The 23921-nt window shown below is 34.5% G+C and overlaps 2 protein-coding genes and 1 pseudogene across 7 annotated transcripts; all 3 read left to right on the top strand.

Moving 5' to 3' along the window:
- The first annotated feature begins 1647 nt into the window (after positions 1–1647).
- LOC120168080 (serine/arginine-rich SC35-like splicing factor SCL30A) lies at positions 1648–3707 on the top strand. The gene is made up of 7 exons (XM_039176915.1): positions 1648–1672; positions 2191–2242; positions 2404–2568; positions 2827–2829; positions 3006–3143; positions 3248–3573; positions 3612–3707. Exons 1-6 carry the CDS (start codon positions 1648–1650, stop codon positions 3495–3497), a joined length of 633 nt encoding a protein of 210 aa, XP_039032846.1. The 3' UTR covers positions 3498–3573; positions 3612–3707.
- A 4506-nt stretch (positions 3708–8213) lies between these two features.
- Positions 8214–12283, top strand: LOC120167919 (glucan endo-1,3-beta-glucosidase 4-like). Of its 6 annotated transcripts, XM_039176804.1 has the most exons (6): positions 8214–8377; positions 8538–8607; positions 9615–9761; positions 10002–11249; positions 11805–11832; positions 11915–12283. In XM_039176804.1, exons 3-6 carry the CDS (start codon positions 9695–9697, stop codon positions 12054–12056), a joined length of 1485 nt encoding a protein of 494 aa, XP_039032735.1. In that variant the 5' UTR covers positions 8214–8377; positions 8538–8607; positions 9615–9694; the 3' UTR covers positions 12057–12283. The 6 variants fall into 6 exon arrangements, with proteins under 6 accessions (XP_039032735.1, XP_039032733.1, XP_039032734.1 ...); XM_039176802.1 differs by lacking the exon at positions 8538–8607 and having other exon boundaries at positions 9618–9761; XM_039176803.1 differs by lacking the exons at positions 8214–8377; positions 8538–8607 and adding an exon at positions 9038–9169 and having other exon boundaries at positions 9618–9761.
- Positions 12284–15639: 3356 nt separating this feature from the next.
- On the top strand, positions 15640–18245 carry LOC120168009 (annotated as a pseudogene).
- The last annotated feature ends 5676 nt before the right edge of the window (positions 18246–23921 follow it).

Here is a 23921-nt window from a genome sequence, read left to right as displayed (position 1 = left end):
GGAATTTTTGGCTTTGAATTGGTTCGAAATACTTTGTAAAATATTTTGAAATTGTTTTATGATTAAAACTTAATTTTACACTTAAGTAAGGATCAAAAATGATTTTTGAAATATTTGGAGTAATGTTTTGATATTCGAATAGTTATATCGAATATACTTAGAAAATCATTTGGAAAATCTTAAAATCCATTTAACTTAATTTGTTATATCGAAATATTAAAATGTTTCAACACATATCTTACCATCAACTTACCAGGGTTGCTAGTATTCGAGTGATGCATGATCGAGGCTGCATTGGAGGTAATATGGTGCGTTGCACCAGAATTAATTACCCATTGATCTTGGCCAGCAGACATTGCATGTGCTTGACCTCTCCCAACATTCTTGCTGTCATCATGATACGTGCCACTGTGATTGCAGTGCGTGCACGCACTTTCATTATTACCATTTGCAGCACAGTAGACTTTTGAAGACTCTAGCTCAGAATTGTGATCGTCGATCGTTATGCCTGAAAAATCTTCATCGAATCTGTGCCAACATTGACTAACAAGATGTCCATTCTTGCCAGATAGCTGGCATTGGACTTTAGGTCTAGTTCTTTTCCTGCCACGAGATCTCCCACGCGTGTAAGATGAATGATTTGATTGAAAGTGTTACTTTTTATGGTTCTTGCGAGACTCATGTTCAGCCTTCCCTTGTGCAAGATTTGCACTGAAAGGTAAAGAATCAAGCTGATACTCAAATCCTTCAAGTTGAGTTTCAACATCAATAAGCATTGTGCAAATGCTGTCAAGTGACAATGTGTCACACATAGCAGATATAACTGATATGAATGGCTGATATTCCCTTATAAGGCCTTTGAGAATGCTCGGAACATGCTCAGAGACTAACACTGGACTACCACATGAGTTCAATGAATCAGTGACCTCTTTTACTTTTGCGAGGTAAGTTCGCATGCTATCTCCTCCTTTCTTGAGGGATTGGAGCTTGTTGTGTAAACTCATGATGGCAGTAGCAGAACGGTTAGCGAAAAATTGCAAGACTTTGCTCCATACCTGGGCAGATGTTTCAGCGCCAACAAATTGAGGAAGCAAATAGGGACTGACTGTTGACAGTAGCCAAGAAGCCAACACACTGTCTTGAGCCAAGAATTCTTTATGTTCTTCATTCACAACTGCAACTCCTTCTTCACCAATAATCGTTTCTGGAGGTGGCAGCATTGTGCCATTCAACATTCGCTCGAGACGGTGGCTCCTTACAGTGAGTAGCACCTGCTGTTTCCAAAGATATAACTTCATTTCATCGATAACCATGTTCACCCTTTTGTTGGTGAATACTTTTGTGTTTCTTGAAGAGAACTCCAATGAAGTGGCTGTAGAAGATAAACTTTGATCCATTGAGAAGAACGGACAACGAAAACGCATCCTAGGATGTAGTAGCGAATGATACCATATTGAAAGAGCTTGGAGCTCGTGTTTTAAGTATGAACAATAGGAAGTAGAAGAAATGCTTTCTTTCTTATCATTTAGTCATCACCCTTACATGCCTTATATAGTTTCCAAGATTTCAAGCACATTAGCAAGAACTCTAACTGCCTCTTCTAACAGAAATGCAAACTAACTAACAGCCTAATAGAACATAGTTGCTATGGCGTTTAATAACAACCATGCACGTGTGAACCGATCATTTAGTCATGCATCAGCCATGCACAAGTAACCCAGCCTGCAGCTTCAACATACTTCAACAATCATCAGCCATGTTTGGTGACATTTCATTCTTTTTGGAACCACATAAATTCTAGTGCGTAATTTGTACATTTTTATGATTTCTTTTGGTATAAAAAATTCATAACTTCCATGTTCCAAGTAGATTGTATATTGAGAAATTTACGGTTCTTCAAATTTCTTGTCTCTAATTTTAATGGTTCTAGCAAAGTTTTAAAAACCCATCTTTTTCTCTCTTTGCTTTTACCAATAACTGCTCCTTCATCTGAATATCCATTTTGATGTTGGGGCAGTTCTTTAAGTATTCTCTTTTGTAATCACAAATTGGGTTTGTTAATTGAAGTTGTTGAGGTTTAACAGTGAAACTAGAGTTTTGAAGACACCAAGCAAGTAATTAGAGTTCTTTTGAAGATGATGTTAATGATAGTGACGATTGGAAGAAAGTTGGTTTGATTAAATTTTGAAGCTGTTCCAAGTCTTGAAGAATTTCATGTGATCTTTAAACTGATACTTGCAAGGTTAGCAGGCAATGCTTGCCTTTTCATGCTTATGATGATCTTCCATATTAATGGGGATTATGTTGGAAATATCTTTTGAAAAGGTTATAGGACGGTATGGTTCTTGTTAGATTTTATTTTCTGCTGTTGCATTGCTGTGACACTTTGATGTAATTCTTCAGGGAACCTCGAGGTTTTGTTTTTGTCCAATATGTCGATCCTGCTGATGCTGCTGAAGCCAAATACCAGATGGATGGGCAGGTTCTTCTTGGTCGAGAGTTGACCGTTGTCTTTGCTGAAGAAAAGAGGAAGAAACCTACTGAAATGAGGTACAGAGAGCGAGCAAGGTATGCTTTCCAGTATATTTATAGTCCTGGCCTCATAAGTGGTCGAGTTTTTTTTTTTTTTGATATCTTATAATAATTGAAAGAAATGTAGGAACAATTTAATTCATTTAAAATTCCCAACTTCCTTGGCGTAGATGATGCATAATAAAATGGACCTGTTGAGATTCCTTTGGTATTTTGAAGGAGCATTTTTTATATGTATGTAGGTTATCTGCATGTATTTGGGACACAATGTTTACGGTACATCGATGTTAGTAGAGGTCGGATAATGCGTGTCTAGTAACTTCAATTTTCTTTGTTTTGTGTGTTGTGTAAAATTTGTGCTGCTAAACATATCCATAAATCCCATGCAACAAAGAAATTTCCTAGTAAAATTTGGATTTGCTTTACACGTTCTAGTAAAATTGTTATGCTTTCTGCTTGTTTCTCAACTTTCAATGTCGATATCGTGAAAGGAGAAGGTCCCCTCCTCCATACTCTCATTCACCTCGTTATTCTCGCTTTTCGCCTTGTCATGGAAGATACAGATCTCGATGTCATGATTATTCCCCTCCTAAAGATAGGCATTACTCAAGGTAGTAGATTTGTTTCTTCCTCAGGTCTAATATTCTCTTTTTTCATATGTTTATGCCATGTTTCTTAAAGTCAATATAATTCTCTGGATGTTTGCTCTATGCAGATCTGTTTCACCCCAAGAAAGGCGCCACAGCCGAGTGAGGTATTCACGTTCTCCCCCACCATACAATGGCTCAAGGAGCCGGAGTCTAGACAGGGGTCAAGGCCCAAGCCAGGGAAGGAGCCGTAGCCCAAGACAGAGCAGAAGCCGCCCACCACGAGAAGTTGGAAGCCCATTCAGAAGCAGGAGCCGGAGTCCATGCCTGGAGGAGTACAAGAGGGACCTAAATGGGGAAAGGACTCCCAGTCAATGATATATGTCCTGCCATCTTTTGTATGGTTTGGTGTATTTGATGTAGGCTGATGTTTAAACTAAAATTTGTTAGGATAATTTCGTGGTTTTGAGTGTCCAACTGGTACTGTCATTATGGAGTTAATGCTCCTGAGATATTCTTTATTAAGACCCTATTTTAACTAGTAATCTAGTACTGAAATTGAAGAGATGTTTTGTCCACAATTAGTTGGTGACCCCCCTTTTTTTTTATCGTACTTGTGAATTACGCAGGTATTATTAGCTTATTGTGGATGAATGAAGCAGGGGATGGGCGAACGACAGCGGTGGGCGTCTTTACAACATCAATGCTTTGTCATGTGTTTTTATTTCCCAATTGTCAATATCACTTTAATCAGGAAAAAAACGTAATGCTACTAATGTTTTTGAAAAAAGAAGTTTGATAACCAAAATAAAAAAAAGGGTAAACTACATAGTAGGTTACTTTATTTCAATTTTATAAAAGTATGGTCGCTTGAGTAAAAATTTGTCACTTTTTTTTTGTTTTAATTAGAATGTGGTCGTCGAGACTCTAGTTGTCATGAGTTGGATGACATGACACATTTGTAAAAAAAAGTTTATTTTTTATTTAAACCCTTAAATTTTAAATAAATTACTAATTATGGATTTTTTTATAAATCCAAAATAATTTAGAGATAAAATATCAATTTATCTTTTTTTTCCTATGTTTTCTTTCTTACACTTATTTCCCCCGTCATCTTTAAACCACTGCTTCGGTGACCTTTAACTCTCCTACCACCATTAAACATTCCTTTTCCTCCATGAATCTTCCTTCTCTTGAATATCTTTTAGCAGAGCCTGCAAATATCTCATGACAAACAAAGTTCCACGTTTAGATGTCGAAAACATAACAAAATAAATGTTTTTTTACTTCATACTTGTTGAAGTATGCACGAAGAGCTCGATATTTCTGCACTTGCTGTAAAAATTCAATAGATTGCAAAGTCCCGTTGCATTTACTTGAAGAGCAACATCATATCTGCAGAATCATTTTACTTTGTTATAAGCATCGTATCTTCCATGTTCGTTTTACGATCTAACCTTTGATCGAATCCAGTGTCAGCTGCGACGTTGATAATGATTTGGACATGTTTGGCAATTTCAACAGCTAAATCTTGTTGCATCCCAAGTGTGGGATGGCAAATATCTCCAGCCACAGGCTTCGTAGTTTTTCCCATGTTTTTGCTTTACAAACTTGAAAAGCTCTATATCCACAATCTAATTGATAAAAAAAAATGAATGATTCTCAAACTGGAAAAACTCTATAAAGCTATCGTTGAATAAAGAACACTCTTCCTTCTTCAATCTTTGTCTTGCATCTTCCATATCCTTTCCTCCGATGATGAGATAAACCTTACATCCAACATCGATCTCAAAGTTTCCTAAATAAGAACTGCATTTCAAATACTGCAACCGTTAAACAAATCTTTAAGATTATATTAAAGAAAGAAAGATGATTACGTGAGCCTGACCAACTCTGTAGTTTACCCATAAAGAAAAGAAGTAATAGAGCTGTGACTGATGGTGTAATTTATCCAGCTAAAAGGTATAAAGGGAAAGATTTGGGCATTGATTAAATAAGATTTTATTTTCGAATATTGTAAAAGAAAAAGAAATGTTGTCTATAATGAAAAGTTTATCTTATTTGTGTGTGAAACAATTGAGATTTAAAAGAGACTTTTTTGACGGATGGGATCTCCAGTCCGTGCATTCCGACTATACAGACAAAAGAGATGCGGTTTTTGTTCAATTCCCCACCATTACTACTCTAATTTGGTAGAACACAAAGTTTTTAATCTTGAATTCGTACGATCGAGTCTTACGGAGAACATTTTAAAATTTAGAGATCTTCTACGGAAATTACTCTTACCTTGATGTTGAAGGCAGCCTACTATCTTATTTCTCCTTATCTCATTACATATAAAAATAAGGGACAAAGTGGATGCCTTTTTGGGATTATCATAACATAAATTGAGGTTACCTTTTGAAATTTGTTGCGTTTCCTTTCCTCCGATTGCTCCATCTTGTCTCATAACTTTTTGACCCAACACTGTCCATAGAATCACATCCTTCACCACTTGCTATGGCTATTTTAATAACATATTATTATGCAGTGTCATTTCACACTGTCTTACAATATTTAATCAATTACATATAATGTAAATGTTTTTTATATTTATTTAAATAGTCATTTTCATCTTTATTATTTATTTTTAACTTACGATATTTTAATTTCTTTTGATCAAAGGTTGATATGAAAATTATTAGTTAATAAATGATTAACACTTTAAAATAGAGTTTTTTAATCATACAATAAACAGTGGGATCAAAATACAAAACAAAAAAGAATAAATGTTAAAGTGATTATTTAATCAAATATTATGAATTTTTTTATCCGAAAGTAAACTATTACAGGCTAAAGATCTCCAAAAAAAAAGAATAAAAATTAAATTAACTATTTAATCAAACGTTAATAACATTTTTTTTACATTATATCTAATTTAATAGTTTTGGTCAATTAATAAAAAAATAGTATTGGTCAAGTTATTTTTAAAGTTTTTCCTCGTTAAATTGGTTTTCATTTTTTCTCCATTTAAATTGCTTTAGGAAATTTAATAAAATTATGTTATGAAATTTGAAATTATAAAATATAATCTTGTCTAAGATCAACATGTTACTTTTTTTAATTGAAATTTAAAATCCTTATTTTCTATTGATAATTTTACCATGTACCTTAATAATCTACATTGAAGGATTAATACAAAAACAAGTACCTAAACTTTGCCTAAAAAAAATTTTAGTGCTTAAAGATTTTTTTGTTAAAATTAAGTGTCTAACGTTTTTATCATAGCACTTTTAGGTGGTTGGATCGTAACGGCCTTTAAATTTGACTGTTAATTAACACATGTATGGTAATTTTAAAAAATATTTTAATAACTAAAAATATTTTTTAATTTTTTTCTAAAAAAACCCAAATCCCTCATGCTCAGCCCCCTTCTCCCTTTCCCTTTCCCTTTCCCTTTCCCTTTCCATGGTCGTCGGTCGACTATTCGTGATCGTCACCACCACCTTCATTAACACCGACGACGCCCCCGACCAAACCCCCATTAACCTTTCTCCGTAAGCTGTCACCGTTTGCCGTAGAGAAACATTCAAAGGTTTTGTCGTATTTTAAGCTACTGTCGTTGTTTTTATCAATTTCGACCGATCCCGACGTCAATAAGCCACACAACCACCAACATTCAGTACACCGTGTAAGTCCGCTCAAAACTCATCCTCGTCGTCGTTTCGTCGTTGCTCTTCCGACGTTCAGTCGTGGAGATTAAGATTTTAAAGGTTTAGGGATTTGTATATTAGAGATTTAGGGGATTTGGGTGACGGGTGGGTGATCGTTCGGGGATGACGATGGTGGTCGGAGAGGGTCGGTGACGGTTGGTAACATGATTGAAATGAGATATTTTAATTTTTTAGAGTTTAATTATAATTTCATTAAAACATTTTATTATTAAAAAAATATTTTTTGTAAGAAATAACGGTGTACACTTAAAATTGTAACTAAAAAACTTTAGACACTAATTTTTAATAAAAAAAATTTTAGACACCAAATAATTTTTTGAGGTAAAATTTAATAACTTATTTTTGTATTAAGCCGTGATAGAATACTTGTGTTATTCTAGTTTAATCTACTGTATTTATCACTGAGTACTTCATAAAAGATACATAAAATTAAAGTGAGATATTAAATTATTTAGTTATTTCTTTTCAACTTTTAAAAGTTACTTTTTCACGTTCCTAAAATATAAAAGAACGAGAAATGTTTCCGTTCCATAGGCTTTTACAACTCCATCAAAATTTGGATTACTTTTGGAGGGAAGATCGCACAAATCCAAAATAAAAAAGGTTCAAATTATAAAAATATATTATAATTCAGTATTGTTATGTTGTTCGATCTAAACATTATTTTATTAAATTTAATTATATATATATTTTTTAAATGATTAACATAAAAATTGAATACTCTGTTTTATTTTGTCGCTCACTTAGCACGACGATAGTAGTGATTAGTCAAGAAAAGAGATTTATATGAGATTCAAATCCATCAAATTTCAATTTCATTCGATTTAATTGAATTAAACAGGAAAAACATTTAGGGAAGGTTTGGGTTGATGTTTTTAGACGAAAAATACATGATTTGCGGTAATCTAAAAATATTATATTTATATTTTATATATTTAAGAATAATTATAATATATATTTTTATATTATTTTTTTCAACTATATCCTTATTTTATCAAATAAAATAAAAAGTTTATGCAAATATATATTAAATGTTGATTCTCAATTCGAGTAGAATGAAATCATCTTAAATTTAGATCAGATAAAATATCAAGTGAAAAATATAATTTAAACAAATTAAATGAGGTTAATCAAAATTCCGATCTAGCCCGATCGAGGGATGGATAGACCCTGGTTTGGACAAGAAAAAAACAGAAACCCTTGTCTCGTTGTGCTCGAACCCAGCTGTTTACAACCTCCCTTTGAAAGTTTCCTTTAGCTAAATGAAAATTACACGACGCTCGGCGACAAACTCGATGCCTATGTCTAAAATTTAATTAAATTTAATGGTTCATTTATTTACTATACACTTCCCAATCAAATATTCTGCTGCTTCTATATTCTTCTTGTGCCAAAATTGTCTATTTTCATATAAATAATTGCAAGAAAGATACCCAGAAAACAACAAAGACTTGCAAAGCACCACTAAAGCCTCTTGTTTCAAAAACAGTCACTGCCTACTGAGAACCTCAAAGATCAAACAAAACTCAAGCTGCCATCACCCAGGTTTCTTAACTCTCCATCTCAAACACCTTTCTTTTCTTTCTTTCTTATTGAAGTTCTGTTTTTCTTCTCCTACTTGTAAAAGTAAGTTGATGCTTCTTTCTTTCATTACCATGAAAAATGTATTTAATAATGTAAATGAGAGATCTTTTATGTTTTTCAGCTGAAGCTTTACAGCTGCGTGTGTTTTTTTCTATCCAGAATTCCTTTGTTTGCAGCTTGGGAACTTGGATTAGATGCTTTAGAACTTCCTTCTCTTGATTTCTTTATCTGGGTGATTTTATTTAGTGGAGTTGGCTACTCGGTAGTTTAAAAAATGCAACTTCGGGGACCCTTTTGCATCTGGGCATTTTGGAACTAGACTTTTCTTTCACAGTTGCGTTGCTTGCCTTTAATGGCTTTTTTTATGCTCAGAATGTGAAAGGGTGTTTTAGATATTTTAGTTTCTTAGCTTCCCTTCATAAATGTTTCTCTTTTTTTCTTTTCTGTGCAATACGTATGAAAATACTGGCCTTGATGAGCAAAATTAGTAGCGGGACAGGTTTTAAAATCATTGTGGAAGTCTGGTCTGGACTTAATAACTCTTGCTAATACTAAGATTTCGCTTGACATAATGTGTACAGAATGTTCACTTAGCGTTAATGCACTTAATTAATGCTATGTAACGTTTTTACTTATTTATTTGTAAGGAGTCGAAAGAGGTCGATATCTTGTTCCTGAAAAAATGTGGTCGATGTCTGTTTTCCCTGCCCTGTAATACATGAAGGTGCATTCCTTGACAATGTGCTTTGAAAGGTCACATATGACTTTGATAAATTCTTCTTTCTGTTGCTGAATTTGGTGTAGCCTACATGGTTATTACATGTAACACTGCTTTTCAACTTCGGGAACTCAAATATTTTCTGAATTTGTTCTTCTCTTCATTGGCTGGCAAGCATTAGCATGATCAAATTTGTCTTCTTGATATTTTTGTTTAGAGTAGGTGCCCAAGAGTAGAGTTTTTGATTTCATATAGGACAACTGTTGTTGATGAAGTTGACTTGTAGTTGTATCTATTTTGCAATGATTATGGAAGTTTAGTTTCACTAATCTTCTCAGTGTGCATTTTCCTTGCATAAGATATGTGTGTGTGTATGCATTTTATTATGGTTTTTATGAGTTTATTATGCTTTCCTTTTTTCCTGTGGGTTCTCACCATTTGCTAGCTATTGGCTGCTATATCTGATTCTTACTTCTGATGCAGAATATTACCATCTAAGCTCCGTCCGAGAGTAAACAGCACGAGACAGCTCCTTTAGGTTGGAATTCTTTTATGATCAGATGATTCCTGTCAGATGTTTTGGAAGCTCGCTTCTGGTTCTAATTGGCATGTTTGCCAATGTGCTAGGTAATTTAGAAGTTTTCATTGATCGTTTATCTTTTATGCCAAATTCTATTTGAAAGCTAGGACAGTTAGTTAATTGAGTGTTGTTAATATTTGTGTTTAGGAAGTAAACCAACTGATGGTTCGGGTATTTACTGTACCGGAGATCATCCTTGAAACAATTATAAGCTAAAAAAATATGAACCACAACATGGCATAGTGTTTTTGGCCGGTTCTTACTGATGCAGATTATTGACTTTATAGGTGCATTCATTGGGGTAAACATTGGAACAGATGTTTCCAACATGCCGTCAGCTTCAGATGTCGTTTCCATTATCAGAGACCATCAAATCACTCATGTACGACTTTATGATGCCGATTCTCACATGCTGAAAGCCCTTGCCGGCAGTGGGGTTGAAGTAACAGTCGGTGTGACAAATCAGGAAGTCCTAGGAATCGGACAATCGGCATCAGTAGCAGCAGCCTGGGTCAACAAGAATGTTGCTTCCTATGTCCCTGCAACTAACATTACAGCCATTGCTGTTGGCAGTGAGATTCTTTCCTCAGTCCCCCATGTTGCGCCGGTTTTAGTTACTGCTATGAACAACCTCCATAAAGCTCTTGTTGCTTCCGATCTGAATTTTCATGTTAAAGTCTCCAGCCCCCAATCCTTGGACATCATCCCCAAGCCTTTCCCTCCCTCTACTGCCACCTTTAATTCCTCGCCGAACTCGACAATATACCAGCTTCTTCAGTTTTTGAAGAACACTAACTCCTATTTTATGTTAAATGCATATCCCTATTATGGTTACACTAATGGAAATGGCATTTTTCCACTTGATTATGCACTTTTCCAGCCTCTCCCCTCTGTCAAACAAATCGTTGACCCGAACACTCTCTTTCACTATAACAGCATGTTTGATGCACTGGTTGATGCAACCTATTATTCTATGGATGCTCTCAACTTTTCCGGGATCCCTATCGTTGTCACAGAAACAGGATGGCCTTCACAAGGTGGACCTAATGAATCTGATGCCACAGTGGAAAATGCTGGGACCTTCATTAATAATTTGATCCGTCGGGTTTCTAATAATTCAGGTCCGCCCAGCCGGCCGAACATTCCCATCAACACATACATTTACGAATTGTTTAACGAAGACAAGAGACCGGGGCCTGTCTCCGAGAAGAACTGGGGGGTGATCTCTACGAACGGCACTGCTGTTTTTCCTTTGAGTTTGAGTGGTTCTAGTCAGATTACGGGAAATTCTACTGGAGTTTTCTGTGTGGCAAAAGACGACGCCAGTGAAGATAAGTTGCAGGATGGACTTAACTGGGCATGTGGGCAAGGTCAGGCCAATTGCAGTTTTATACAATCTGGACAGCCCTGTTATCTCCCGAATAGCATCAAGAACCATGCATCTTATGCTTACAACGATTATTATCAAAAAATGCGTAGAGTTGGCGGGACATGTGATTTTGATGGCACTGCCACAATTACCACTAATGATCCAAGTAAGTATGACAAGTTTTCTCATAATTATTGATCTTATTAATTTTTTCTGTAATTTTGATCTTTTAAGATACTTAAAGTAGAATTTAACTCAGCTTAAGCTATAAGTATGCATATCTTATTTTTGCAAGTGACTCTTTACTTGTGTTTAAAGTTTCACTCAGGCTCCTACAAAGATATATTGTGAAAACTTCGAAAACCCGAGTCGGTGAAGGATACTGCATTAGTACCATAGTTCCATGCTGTATCTATCAGATTAACTCCAATGGTTTTCTGGAGTAGAAAACCTTATCAATAAAAAAGTTTGAAGCTTTCCATTAAATTTATCATAGCACATCGCGTTTTTAGCCGAATTTACTCGCTTCGACTTCATACATCAACATTTTGCCATGGAACTGAGTGTGAAGCTGCATTGAAATCTTTGCCGTGATTAACCATTCATGATCATTTTTAGCCCTGTATTTTCTTTTTTGCTTTTTTAGTTCGAATGCATTAGTTGTTCGTCACTTTAATAGTAATTTTCGGCTAATTACTTCATTGGTAAATAACTTGTGCAGGTTACAGGTCCTGCATATTTACGGGAAGGTGAGGTTCAAAAACCTTTTACGGTGTTCCATTTTAACAAATCCTTATGCAGGATTATGACCCTTTTCTTTTCTTGAAACAGTTCCGATTTGAGTGCCGGCCGAGGGCTGTTTCCTGCCGGAGCATTTGGTCCAGTAAGTCCAATGGGAGAGAGTCCAAAGCTTTCTATGTCGAAGTTTCGATTCATAATCTCAGCAGCTTGTCTGTTAATAATCTTGCTATAACATCGGAAACCTCGTTAGGGCCGAAGATGATTATCCAGCAAAATCCGTGAGCGATGCACCGCGATAACCGATTGTTGTTTTAATCTGTCGCGGATCGTGTTGGTATTCACTTGTTCATCCTTAACCATTATTGCTTCCTCTTTCAATTATGTGTTCTGAAGTCAGCAAGCAGGCCTGAAATTTCCAGCCATGAATTTTTAGGGACATTATAAGTAGACTTTGATTTTGTTTTCTTCACATTATATTTATTTAATGTTAGTACCGGTTGAATTGGAACTGGTAGTTGGTTTGAACCGGTATGGGCTAAGCCTAATATCCTATTTGGTATTTGAATTTAACTTTATCGGTCCTTGCATTTATCCACGTTGATATGCGAATTTGTATTTTATTATATTAAAATATGGGTAAATTACACGAATGATCTTTTATGTTTTTGATCTTATCATTTTTTATCATCGATTTAAGGAAGAGTGATTTTGGTCCATTACATTGTCACTTCGATCTTAGTTTCTTAATTGTCAACTCCTGTTAACCAATAATAAAAGTGTTTAATTGCAATTAGAAAACTAAAAAGAATCTGCATGTGTTGTGTGTCTTCTTCTTCACCTATGGTCGCGACATCTATAACGTCACTCCTCTCACTTGTCGACACGAGCGCGTCACCGTAGCCTCGGCATGATTCCGTCAACTTGGTCTTTGCCTTCAAATCCAACGGGGTCATACACATCAGACAGTGGTGCAACAAAGGGACTAATTCAACACATCAGACAGAGCGAGGGTACTAAGATACAGAGAGAAGAGATGAAAAATTCGAGAAAAAGAAAGTACACCACCACTTATCTTTACCCTCGTTCGTAAATGATTCTTTAAGCTTTAACGGAATAATAATAATAACAATAAGGGTAAAGTATAGTAATGGTCACTGAACATTTCTGAAGCTTGCATTTAAGTCCCCCAACTTTTAAAACTTGCAATACAGTCTCCCAACATTTATTCCGTTTGCAATATAGTCCCCAACTTAAATCACGGTTAGAAAATTAGGGTAAATTATATAAACGGTCATTGAACTTTTCAGGCACTTGAATTTAGGTCCCCAACTTTTAAAACTTGCAAAACAGTCCCCTAATAATTTTATTTTCTTATTAAATATAGATGTATAGAAAATATAAATGATTCAATTTATATTTAAATGTATGAATCATTTATATTTTTGATATATTTTATTTTTCTTGTATAAACTAGTATTTAAAATATGTTTATATTTTAATCAAAATATTTCAATATACGAATAAAAATATATTTATATAAATGTATATTTATATTTAGATGTATAAATAAAAAAATATATTCATATTAATGTATGAATCATTTATATTTTTGAATATTTTATTTTTAATAAGAAATTAAAATTATTAATTATATTAGAAATACTCAACTTAAGATTATATATATAATCATGAATTATAAATATGAAAAATAATTATTAAATTTAGTTTAAAATATATAAATTTTAAATTTATTCTTTTAAAATATTGTATCAACTAATATTTAAAAATATATTAAATCTATCAAACAATTTATCAAATATAATATTTTTATTGTAAAGAAATATAATATTTTCCCATCATTTATTGCTTTCAAATTTTTTGCCAGAGTTCAAATCTCATTATTTCCATTTTCCATTATATTCTTTTTTTTCTGGCATTGGTCATACTATTAGTATATGTATTATTGTATATCTCTTAACACAAACGATGGTGTTAGCTTAGTGGCTCCACCCTGTATCTTTCATTTGCGTGACTCAAGTTTGAGTTTGCCCAAGACCCAAATTTTACTTCTTTGTAACTTAATTTTCTTCTAATTAGGTGGTGACATGTGTCACCAATAACATATATCATGATCATGTGTTAACACATGTCAGATCATGGTTAAATGATTAATTTATTAAATTTTATTTAATTTAGGACCAAATTGATAGCATATATAAATAATTAGGTGGTGACATGTGTCACCAATGACACGTGTCATGATCATGTGTTAACACATGTCAGATCCTAATTAAATGATTAATTTATTAAATTCTATTTAATTTAGGACCAAATTGATTATATAAATAATAAAGACTGAATGTATAATAATGTCAATTCCTTTTAACTGCCACTTCATCATTTGTATCAATTGGTAACGACTAGTGGCTTAGTTGAAACAGTTAAATAATCATGTTGTATGATTGATAAATTTAAAAGATCGATGACAAAAGTAAAAAGGGCTAGATAGTTAAGTTGTCAACCTAGTAGTTTACACTTTTATTTATACGTCAAAATAACATTTTATAAATTTAAAATTCGAATTATTTTCAACCTCTTCTATATCCTAACTACTTTTTTTAATTAAAAAATTTATTCAACAGATAAGAATTATACTATTATATTTATATAAAAAATACGTATCACATGAAATAAGATGAAATTAAATAATAATAAATCTGACATAATTAAATTTAATTGAATTATTTTGGAATTTAGGGTTTAGAATGAAATTGAATTACTTTGAAAATTGGGGTTTAGAATGAAATTGATGACTGTTTTGCAAGTTTTAAAAGTTGGGGACCTAAATTCAAGTGCCTGAAAAGTTCAATGACCGTTTATATAATTTACCATAATTTTCTAACAGTGATTTAAGTTGGGGGATCATATTGCAAACGGAATAAATGTTGGGGGATTGTATTGCAAGTTTTAAAAGTTGGGGGACCTAAATGCAAACTTCAAAAATATTCAGTGACCATTACTATACTTTACCCTAACAATAATAATAAGAGATGCAACATGTGATTTTTTTAATTTTTTAATTCTCACGTAATACTTTTGTTAAGGGGTTAACATAAGTTAATTGTCGAGGGACTAAAATCAAACGAATCGATAACATAAAAGACTAAAACCACTCTCTTTTTGAACCGGTAATCAAAATCAGTCAGACTGAAAATAAAAGTAATCATCCAAATAGTTTATCCATTTTGATATTATGCCAAATAATATATTAACTCAATATAGAATGAGATATATCTTATTATAAGGTGATATTTGTTTAATTTTTTAAGTATTTAACAATGAATGATATATACTACATAGATACAACTGTTTGAACTTGAAACTTTATAGAGAGAAAAATCTTTATTTTTATCATTCGGTTAGTTTAATAAATTTATTTTAATTTGATTTTAAAATTGAATGATGTGCCATTTTAATGTTGTGAGGTATCAATATTTTAAAAAATATAATTTTAGATTTTATATAATATTTTAATTATCAACTATTGTAAACGCTTGAAAACTGAAGTTAATTTTTTTTGAGTAAACTGAAGGTGATTACAAAGTAGTATATGTTCTAAATACTTTTAATTATTTGATAATGAACACTCAATTATCCTGCTACAATTGCTGGTGTTCGAATCTATAACCTCTAAGAATAACAACGATGTTTTAAGTACTAAGTAAAATTTAAAGCTCTTGAAAAGGTTATCAAATTTTAAAATTAATATAAAAGAATTTGATGGTTATTTTTTTTAAAAGATCAAATTTGATGACTAAATGTTAATTTATCTCTTTAGTTTTTTCAGCTTATAAACATCAATTTAAATTAATCCGACGAGAAAGCACTATGAGAAATCAGATTGTGTTCTGATCAGCAGGGAATTTGTTAGTGAGTGAAAGATATAAGAAGAAATTAGATGTTTCCTTTATTACAGCAAAAAGAAGACCGAGGGAAGATCACAAAAATGATAGGAGGCGGAAGATCATCCTCGTCTTCAACAAATGCGACAGCAGCCGGAGGAACATGGGTTTCAACAACCTCGGTGTCGGCTTCAAGGAAGTGGATACAAAGGGAGATGTCGGAGCTCAACGCGGACCCTCCTCCCCATTGCTCTGCTGCCCCCAACGGTGATAATCTCTTCCATTGGATCGCCACCATCATTGGTCCTGGTTTACAACTCTTCTTCTCTATCTCCCTTTCCTTTTTCTTTTCAAACTTTTCCCCCTTCCTGAGAAATGGGTGCTTGTTAAATCTCTTTTTTCTAATCTCTGGCCAAATTCTTGCTTTTCTAGAAATTGGATTTTGTTCAGTTTACGTGTTTTCTTGTTTCCTGCTTGAACTTACTGTTCTGTTACTTCTGTAGTACTTTCCTTTTGTTAGGTATGGCTCATAAATATACCAGTAAAGAGGACAGGAGATGGAGTTAGCGAAGTGAACATCAAATGTCCTTGCAAAGAAAGTCTCGTTGTGGGGTTACGAATTATGTGGGTTGAGGGTGCGGGGGCGCAGCCCCCGCGGTACGGTACAGGGTTAATTTTGTAATTATGTACCAGGATTTTCTATTATAAATAGAGATGTAACCTAGACCTAAAAAATTAAATCATTGAATAAAAACTTCTAGCGCCGCCTAGGCACCGAGGACGTAAGCACATTGCCGAACCTCGTAAAATTCTCGTGTTCTTTTGTTTTCTTTACCCGTTTTCGTCAACACCTTTGGATTTGAATGTTAGATTGAAACTTACTTGTTTAAAATGAGAAAGGATGAAAAGCTGAAGGGAAGATTAGTTGAACCTTACACAAATTACAGATTCCTTTAGAGAAAACAAACAATTGAAAAGTTTTGTGAATGTGTTTTTCGGTAACAGATGCATGTTTGAATTAATTTGGTTTCAATTCTAGCTTCCCAAATTGGTCGTCGTTTGTTTTTGTTATTGTCCTATGAAAAAGGTTAACTTTATATTGACAAACTTCATAATGTTCACGTTTCTAGGAACACCATACCAAGGTGGCATATTTTTCCTTGACATAACATTTCCAAGTCATTATCCCTATAAACCTCCCAAGGTATTCTCATTAATCATATTGTTGAAGATTCTTAAACAATATTTTTGTTGTCTAATATTGTTCTTTGGATCAAGTACTTATAATTTACGGTTTTTTTTTTATCTTTTTTCTTGTTCCTCTCGTGCTGTTTCTCTTGCCGCTCAAATTTTTAGTTATGTTGGAAGGAGAGGGTGATGGAATGTTTTATGAAAGTGGGAGGTACTTGAAATTTCATTAAATCTGTAATATGCATGGTATTCTATATGGTAGTATAGATTTTGACTAACATTAGCCTTGTTTTCTCTATGGTAAATTGGAAATGAGATTAAATCAATAATATGCATGGTATTCTAGTTATATCTGTATAGATTTCAAATAGTTGGGGGTTCGACAAGCGCCAATAAAAGAATTAGGCTTGAAAAATCCTAATTTCTTTGTTTCCCGCTTACAAACCTGGATCCACACTAGCTTTGCTTTGAGCCTTTGACTATAACTAAATAGTGCCGCACTTTCCCAAGTCTCAAAAACCTTCAAACAAAGGGCTAGAAGATTCATGAGCATATGAGGTTCTCTTTATATATGAGAGCTGTATGTGGTCTTACTCGATACGTGTAACGCCAAACAAATATCTTATATTCTACATAAAGCTTGATGCTTCTTTTGAGTTACTTTTCTATGAAAATTATGTAATTCTTTTGCACTACTTCCATACTTTTTCCCTTATTCCTTTTGATTACATGTCTCTTTTTCAGGTAGTATTCATAACTCGAATATATCACTGCAATGTCGATGCTGCTTGCAATCTTAGTTTAGACATCTTGAAGGATAGTTAGAGCCCTGCCCTAACGATTACAAAGGTTCTAACGACAGTCAGAGCAATTTTCACAAACCCCGACCCTTGTACGTTCTCCAATACCTCTTGAATTTGTCTATCATTTCTTAACAGGTAGGTGCAACTTTTTGCACAAGTAGCAACAAACAGTATCTGATTCGTGTTCAACACTTCACAGTATTGTTATCTTTAAGCTCTCTAAAGCCAAAATGAAGTTGCAATTCTGCAACTGCTTCAAATATCATGAGTTTGCTCGTGTAAAATATGCCATGATCATGCTGAAGATATGGCTGTTCTTTTTGTATAACAGATACTCCTCTCCTCTTCGGTGTTGCTTGCTTGTACTTGGCTGATAAAGCTAAACACGATGAAATGGCTGCAGAGTGGACGCTGCGGTTTGCTAAATAATCCGTGAGTAATGGTTTACGGAGCAATATAAGAAATAATAAAGTTCGAACTAAACCACATGTAGGCGAGTTGATGTTAATATAAAAACTACCAGCTGCTATGTGTTGGGAAATCAGGTAAGTAACACAGGAAATAAACGAACAATAAATAAAATAAAAGAACAAAAGATTGAACGAGGTATGGCAAGGTGCCTACGTCCTTGGGAGCGATGAGCAGTTTTTTTCTTATTATTAACAACAATAATTAACAATTAGATTACAATTACATAATATAAAAACAGCCCCAATATAATTACCAAAATAACCCCGTATCGTACCATAAAGGTTTTGACTTCGCATCCCCAACCCACTTAATCCTAGCCCACAGACTATAACAAAACTTTCCCAATGGACATATGTTGATCACTCCGTTCGCTTCGCTCACTTCACTCCAGCATCTGTCCTCCAGCTGGTATATGAGCCATACCTAACAAATCTCAACCTTGGTGAATATCCTGCCCCTTAGGAGATGAAATAGAAAACCAAGAGTTTACCAAACATCAAAGTGGGTTGGGCTACCATGTTTCTCTAGCAACTACAAACATTTAACAAGTCCAAGCAATGCATGAACTTGTCAGTAGTAACTAGCTTGGTCAACATATTAACTGCATTCTCACTAGTATGAACCTTCTGTAACAATATCTCTCCAGATGCAATCAACTCTCTAATCTTGTGAAACCTTACGCCAATATGCTTAGTTCTAGCATGATACATCTGATTCTTAGCCAAATGAATAGAACTTTGGCTGTTACAATGCAACTGAACTCCACCTTACTGAATACCCAATTCCTTTGTTAGCCCAGTAAGCCATAAAAATTCTTTTGCAATTTCAGTTGTAGATAATGCCACAATAGACCGAACAATTGGCTTCCAACATATAAGCCCTCTACCAAGAGTAAAAACATACCCAATTGTAGATATTCTATGATCCAAATCATCTGCATAGTTTGAATCCACATATCCTATACCAAAGGATTATCTTGCTGATTACCAAAAACATTTCCATTGCCTACATTGCCCTTCAAATACTTGAAAATCCACTTGATTTCTTCCTAATGTCGCCTACCTGATTTAGACATGTATTTACATACTTGACTAACAGCATGAGCTAAATCAGAGCGAGTACATACCATTGCATACATCAAGCAACCAACAACACTGGCATATGAAACCTTTGCCATGTCTACAAGTTCCTTATCTGTCTTAGGACACTATTTATCTTAAAATGATTTGCCAATGTAGTTCTTATTGGCTTTGCATTGCTATTCCCAAACTTGTCTAACACTTCCTCAACATAACCCTGTTGAGATAACCACAGTTTCCTTGAGCCTCTATCCCTGTGAATATCCATTCCAAGAATTTTCTTTGTAGCACCTAAGTCTTTCATTTCAAATTCCTGGCTCAATAAAGCTTTCAAGCCAACAACATCATGCATATTCTTTGCAACAATCAACATATCATCAACATACAATTACAGAAAAATAAAAGAACCATCATCAAGGCTCTTAACATAAACACAACAATCATACTCACATCTCTGTAGCCAATCTTAATCATATAGGATTCGAACAGTTTATACCATTGTCTTGGAGACTGTTTCAACCCATATAAGGATTTCTTCAACCTACAAACCAAATGCTCATGTCTAGGTTGAGTGAACCCTTCTGGCCGCTGCATATAAATCTTCTCCTCTAAATCATCATTCAAAAATACAATTTTAACATCCATATGCTCCAAATACAAATCTCAAGTAGCTATTAATACGACTAATGCCCTGATTGAAGTATGCCTAACCACAAGAGAAAATATTTCATCATAATCTACTCCCTCCTACTGTGAAAAACCTTTTGCTACCAATCGAGCGTTGAACTTTTCCTCTTTTTTTTCCTTGTACTGCTGGTTTCCTTTTATACACATATTTGCAACCAATAGCATTCTTTCACTCAGGAAGTCGAACCAACTCACATGTATGATTTTTCTGTAAAAACTCCATCTCCTTAACCATTGCAGCTATCTATTTCCCTTTCTCCTGACTAGTAATATCCCCTTGGAAAGTAGTTGGATCACTACTAATGTGAAGTGCAAATGAGACCATATATTCAAAACTCAATCTATCTGGAGCCTTTATATTCGTGCGTTTCTCTCTGTCTCTGGCTAAATTATAATCCTGCAAATTAATTATATTAGAATCACCAGAAGTTGGATTAGAACTTTTATCTCTCTCAGCTGCTACTGGATATTGTTCTAAATCCATCAGTGTCTTGTCTTGGTTCTACTGCAACATGAACTGCTTATCAAAGACAACATCTTTACTGATCACTACTTTCTTTAAAATCGGATCCCAAAACTTGTAACTTTGGACACATTTCTTGTAGCCCAGAAAGATGCACTTCTTCGACTTTGCATCAAATTTTGATCTCTTATTACTAGGTACATGCACATAAGCAGGACAACCAAAAATCCATAAGTGACCAAAATCAACTGCATTACCTGTCTATACCTATTCTGCAACATTTCCACCCAATGATGCCCTTGATGATCTGTTAATAAGGTATGCCATGCTCACAACCTCTGCCCAGAAGCTTCTAGGAAGCTCTACATTCAGTCTCAAGCATCTTGTGCTTTCATTCATCCTTTCTGTAACACCATTTTGATGTAGTGTCTTGTGCATTGTAAAATGCATCTGAATCTCAAGCTCCTCATAGAATTTAAAAAACTTTGAATCAGTGTACTCTGTTCCATTATCAGTCCTTAAATACTTGATCTTTCTTCCAGTTTGGTTCTCTATCTCATCTTTCCACAGCTTAAACTTGTCAAAAACTTCAAATTTCTATTTCAACAATATCATCACTATCACCAGTGATAACAATGTCATCAACATAAACAAGCACATATACACACTTGGTACTATCTCGTTTAATAAAGAGTGACACATCAACTTGAGTACCAACTTTGAGGTGCCTGTTTCAACCCTTAGAGAGCCTTTTGAAGTTTACACACAAGAGGTTCACCTATGACAAACTCTTGTTAAAACCCAGATGGTTGAACCATAAAAACATCCTCAACCAAATCACCAGTAAGAAAACGTTATTAACATCAACTTGTTGAAGCTTCTAATTATGTTGAACTGTTAAGGCTAGCACAACATGAACCGTGGATGCTTTCACAACGGACTAAACTTATCACAAAAATCATGACTCGGGACTTGAACAAATCCCTTTGCCACCAACCTTGCCTTATAACGAGCTACATAACCATCCATATTTTTCTTTATGCAAAATAACCACTTACAACCAATCGCAGTACGATTTTCTGGCAATGAAACAACCTTCCACGTCCCATTCTTGATGAGAGCATCATACTCTTCCAAAATTGCTTGTTTCCATTTAGGAGAAGTAAGAGTTAGTCGTATCATTGTCAGTTCAGTCTCTACGTTGGTCCCGTGGCCTAAAAATACCCACCTTACCACAAGTCACCATAGGGTGACTATTTTGAACCACAAACAATAAAACCGAGGAAGGAACCCGAGACTCCTCATGACCCACAAAAGTAATATCATCACCCTCACCAAGAGAATTAATTGCATCTTACCCTGACCTACCTTGCATTTAATTGAGACCAGCATCATCAAACTCATGTGCTAACCCATGCCTATCATCACGTGATGAAGTACCATCTCGTGCTGACTCGTCTTGTATAATATCCTCATGTAACCGCCTAAAAATTTAAGGAGCAACGACAGTCTCATGCGCAGGATCTAAAACACCCATGCATGAAGGTGCCACATTGTCACAATTGTGCTCAAGTGGAGTAGAACAAACTATGTCCCCAGGCCCTGTAGCTACTGAATCTAATGCACCCATTAATAAAGGTGCCGAATCAACACCTTCAGTAGAAGACAACAAAGATCATTACACAGGTAACGACGAAGCAATTCCACAACCCCAGGTACCATAAAATATCCGAATTAAAATACATAGAAGTGACAGGACAAGAACTCACATTACTACACGTAGCAAACGGAAAAGCGAACTCATCAAAAACTACATGTCTCGATATATACACACGACCATCCTTTGCCAAGCAAAAGTTTCCCTTGTGTTCCGATAATGTTTTTTACCCAAAAAATTATAAACTTATCCTTAACATAAAATCATGTGTCCGTTGTTGCGGAATACGACTATCGGATAGAGAAAAATCACAATTGATAATTTAAGAAAATAAAAATGAAGATAAAGAAGACACAAATTTTACGTGGAAAACCCCTAAATAATATAGGGTAAAAACCACGGGCAATGGTAGAAGAATTTCACTATGAGAAAATAGAAATTACAACTTCTCTCGATCTAACAAGGAGAAATAATGACAATTCTCTCTTGATAAAAAGGAGAAAATAACTCTCAAGAAACTATCTAAATTCTCTAGTATTGGGAAAGCTAGAATGATTTGAGATGATTTTGAAGCTAAATGGGTTAAGGTATTTATAGTTAAAGCTTAAGGACTAATCTTATAAATATCTTAAAGTTTAGGGACTAAATGTGTAATTATCCCCTTTTCATTTTTTCAATAATTTTAACTTCAATTTTCTGTGCCAAATTTCCTGCCAATTTTCAATAATTGTTGGCCACCGAAATTGACTTCTAACAATCTCCCACTTGAAGATTTGATTGGAACAATCGTATCTTCGCACCATTCTTTCTACCTTGTACCTTCATGTTGCTTACGTTTCTGACATGCCACAAGTGGATCGACACCAAGTAAATTTATCAGCATTGATTGCCTTCGACGTGAAATATTCTATGTTGTCTTTGGTATGAATCTTCTGCATATCTACCGTCACTTCTTCCACATTTTCACGAATGAAATGGTACTGAACTCATATGTGTTTTGTCCTTGAATGAAATGCTGGATTTCTTGTTAGATGCAAGGCGCTTTGACTGTCACAAAACTAAGAGACATCTCTTGATTGTGCTCAAGCTCCTCCAATAGCATTTTCAACCAAATTGCTTCTTTACTGGCTTGTGTAGTTGCTACATATTCTGCCTCTGTTGTGGATGTAGCCACAACTAACTGTAATTTTGAAACTCAGCTTACAGCTCCACCAACAATTTTGAACACATATCTTGTAGTAGACTTGTTTTTTTCCAAATCCCCTGCATAGTCAGAATCTACATACCCATTGATTAATAAGTTTGATCATCCGTAACATAATGCAATATTTGAGGTCTATTTGATGTATATCAGGATCCTCTTTACTGTATTTCAATGCTCTTTGCCTGGATTCGCCATGTACTGACTAACCACTCTCACTTCTTGTGCAATGTCTGGTCTTGTGCATATCATAGCGAACATTAAACTTCCCACTGCCAATGCATACGACACTCGAGACATCTCCATCCTCTCTTGTTCACTGCTAGGACTCATACTGGAGGATAATTGGAAGTTAATAGAAAGAGGGGTAGAAATTGACTTACAATCTTGCATGTTGAATCGTGACAATATTTTCTTCAAGTAATTCTTTTGTGAAAGCCAAATCTTCCTATTACTTCTGTCTCGGTGAATTTGCATCCCTAGAATCTTATTTGTTGATCCCAAGTCATTCATTTCAAATTCCCTAGCCAGTCGTACCTTCAATTCTTCAATATGATTTTTGTTGGGTCCTGCAACCAACATGTCATCCACATACAACAACAATATAATAAAATCGTTATTACCAAACCTCTTGAAATAAGCA

Source organism: Hibiscus syriacus, unplaced genomic scaffold (assembly GCF_006381635.1).
Source record: "Hibiscus syriacus cultivar Baekdansim isolate YM2019G1 unplaced genomic scaffold, ASM638163v2 tig00111708_pilon, whole genome shotgun sequence".
In the NCBI taxonomy this organism is placed as follows: domain Eukaryota; kingdom Viridiplantae; phylum Streptophyta; class Magnoliopsida; order Malvales; family Malvaceae; genus Hibiscus; species Hibiscus syriacus.
Note: the sequence above shows the minus strand (reverse complement) of the source record. Positions and strands in the feature narration are given on the sequence as shown.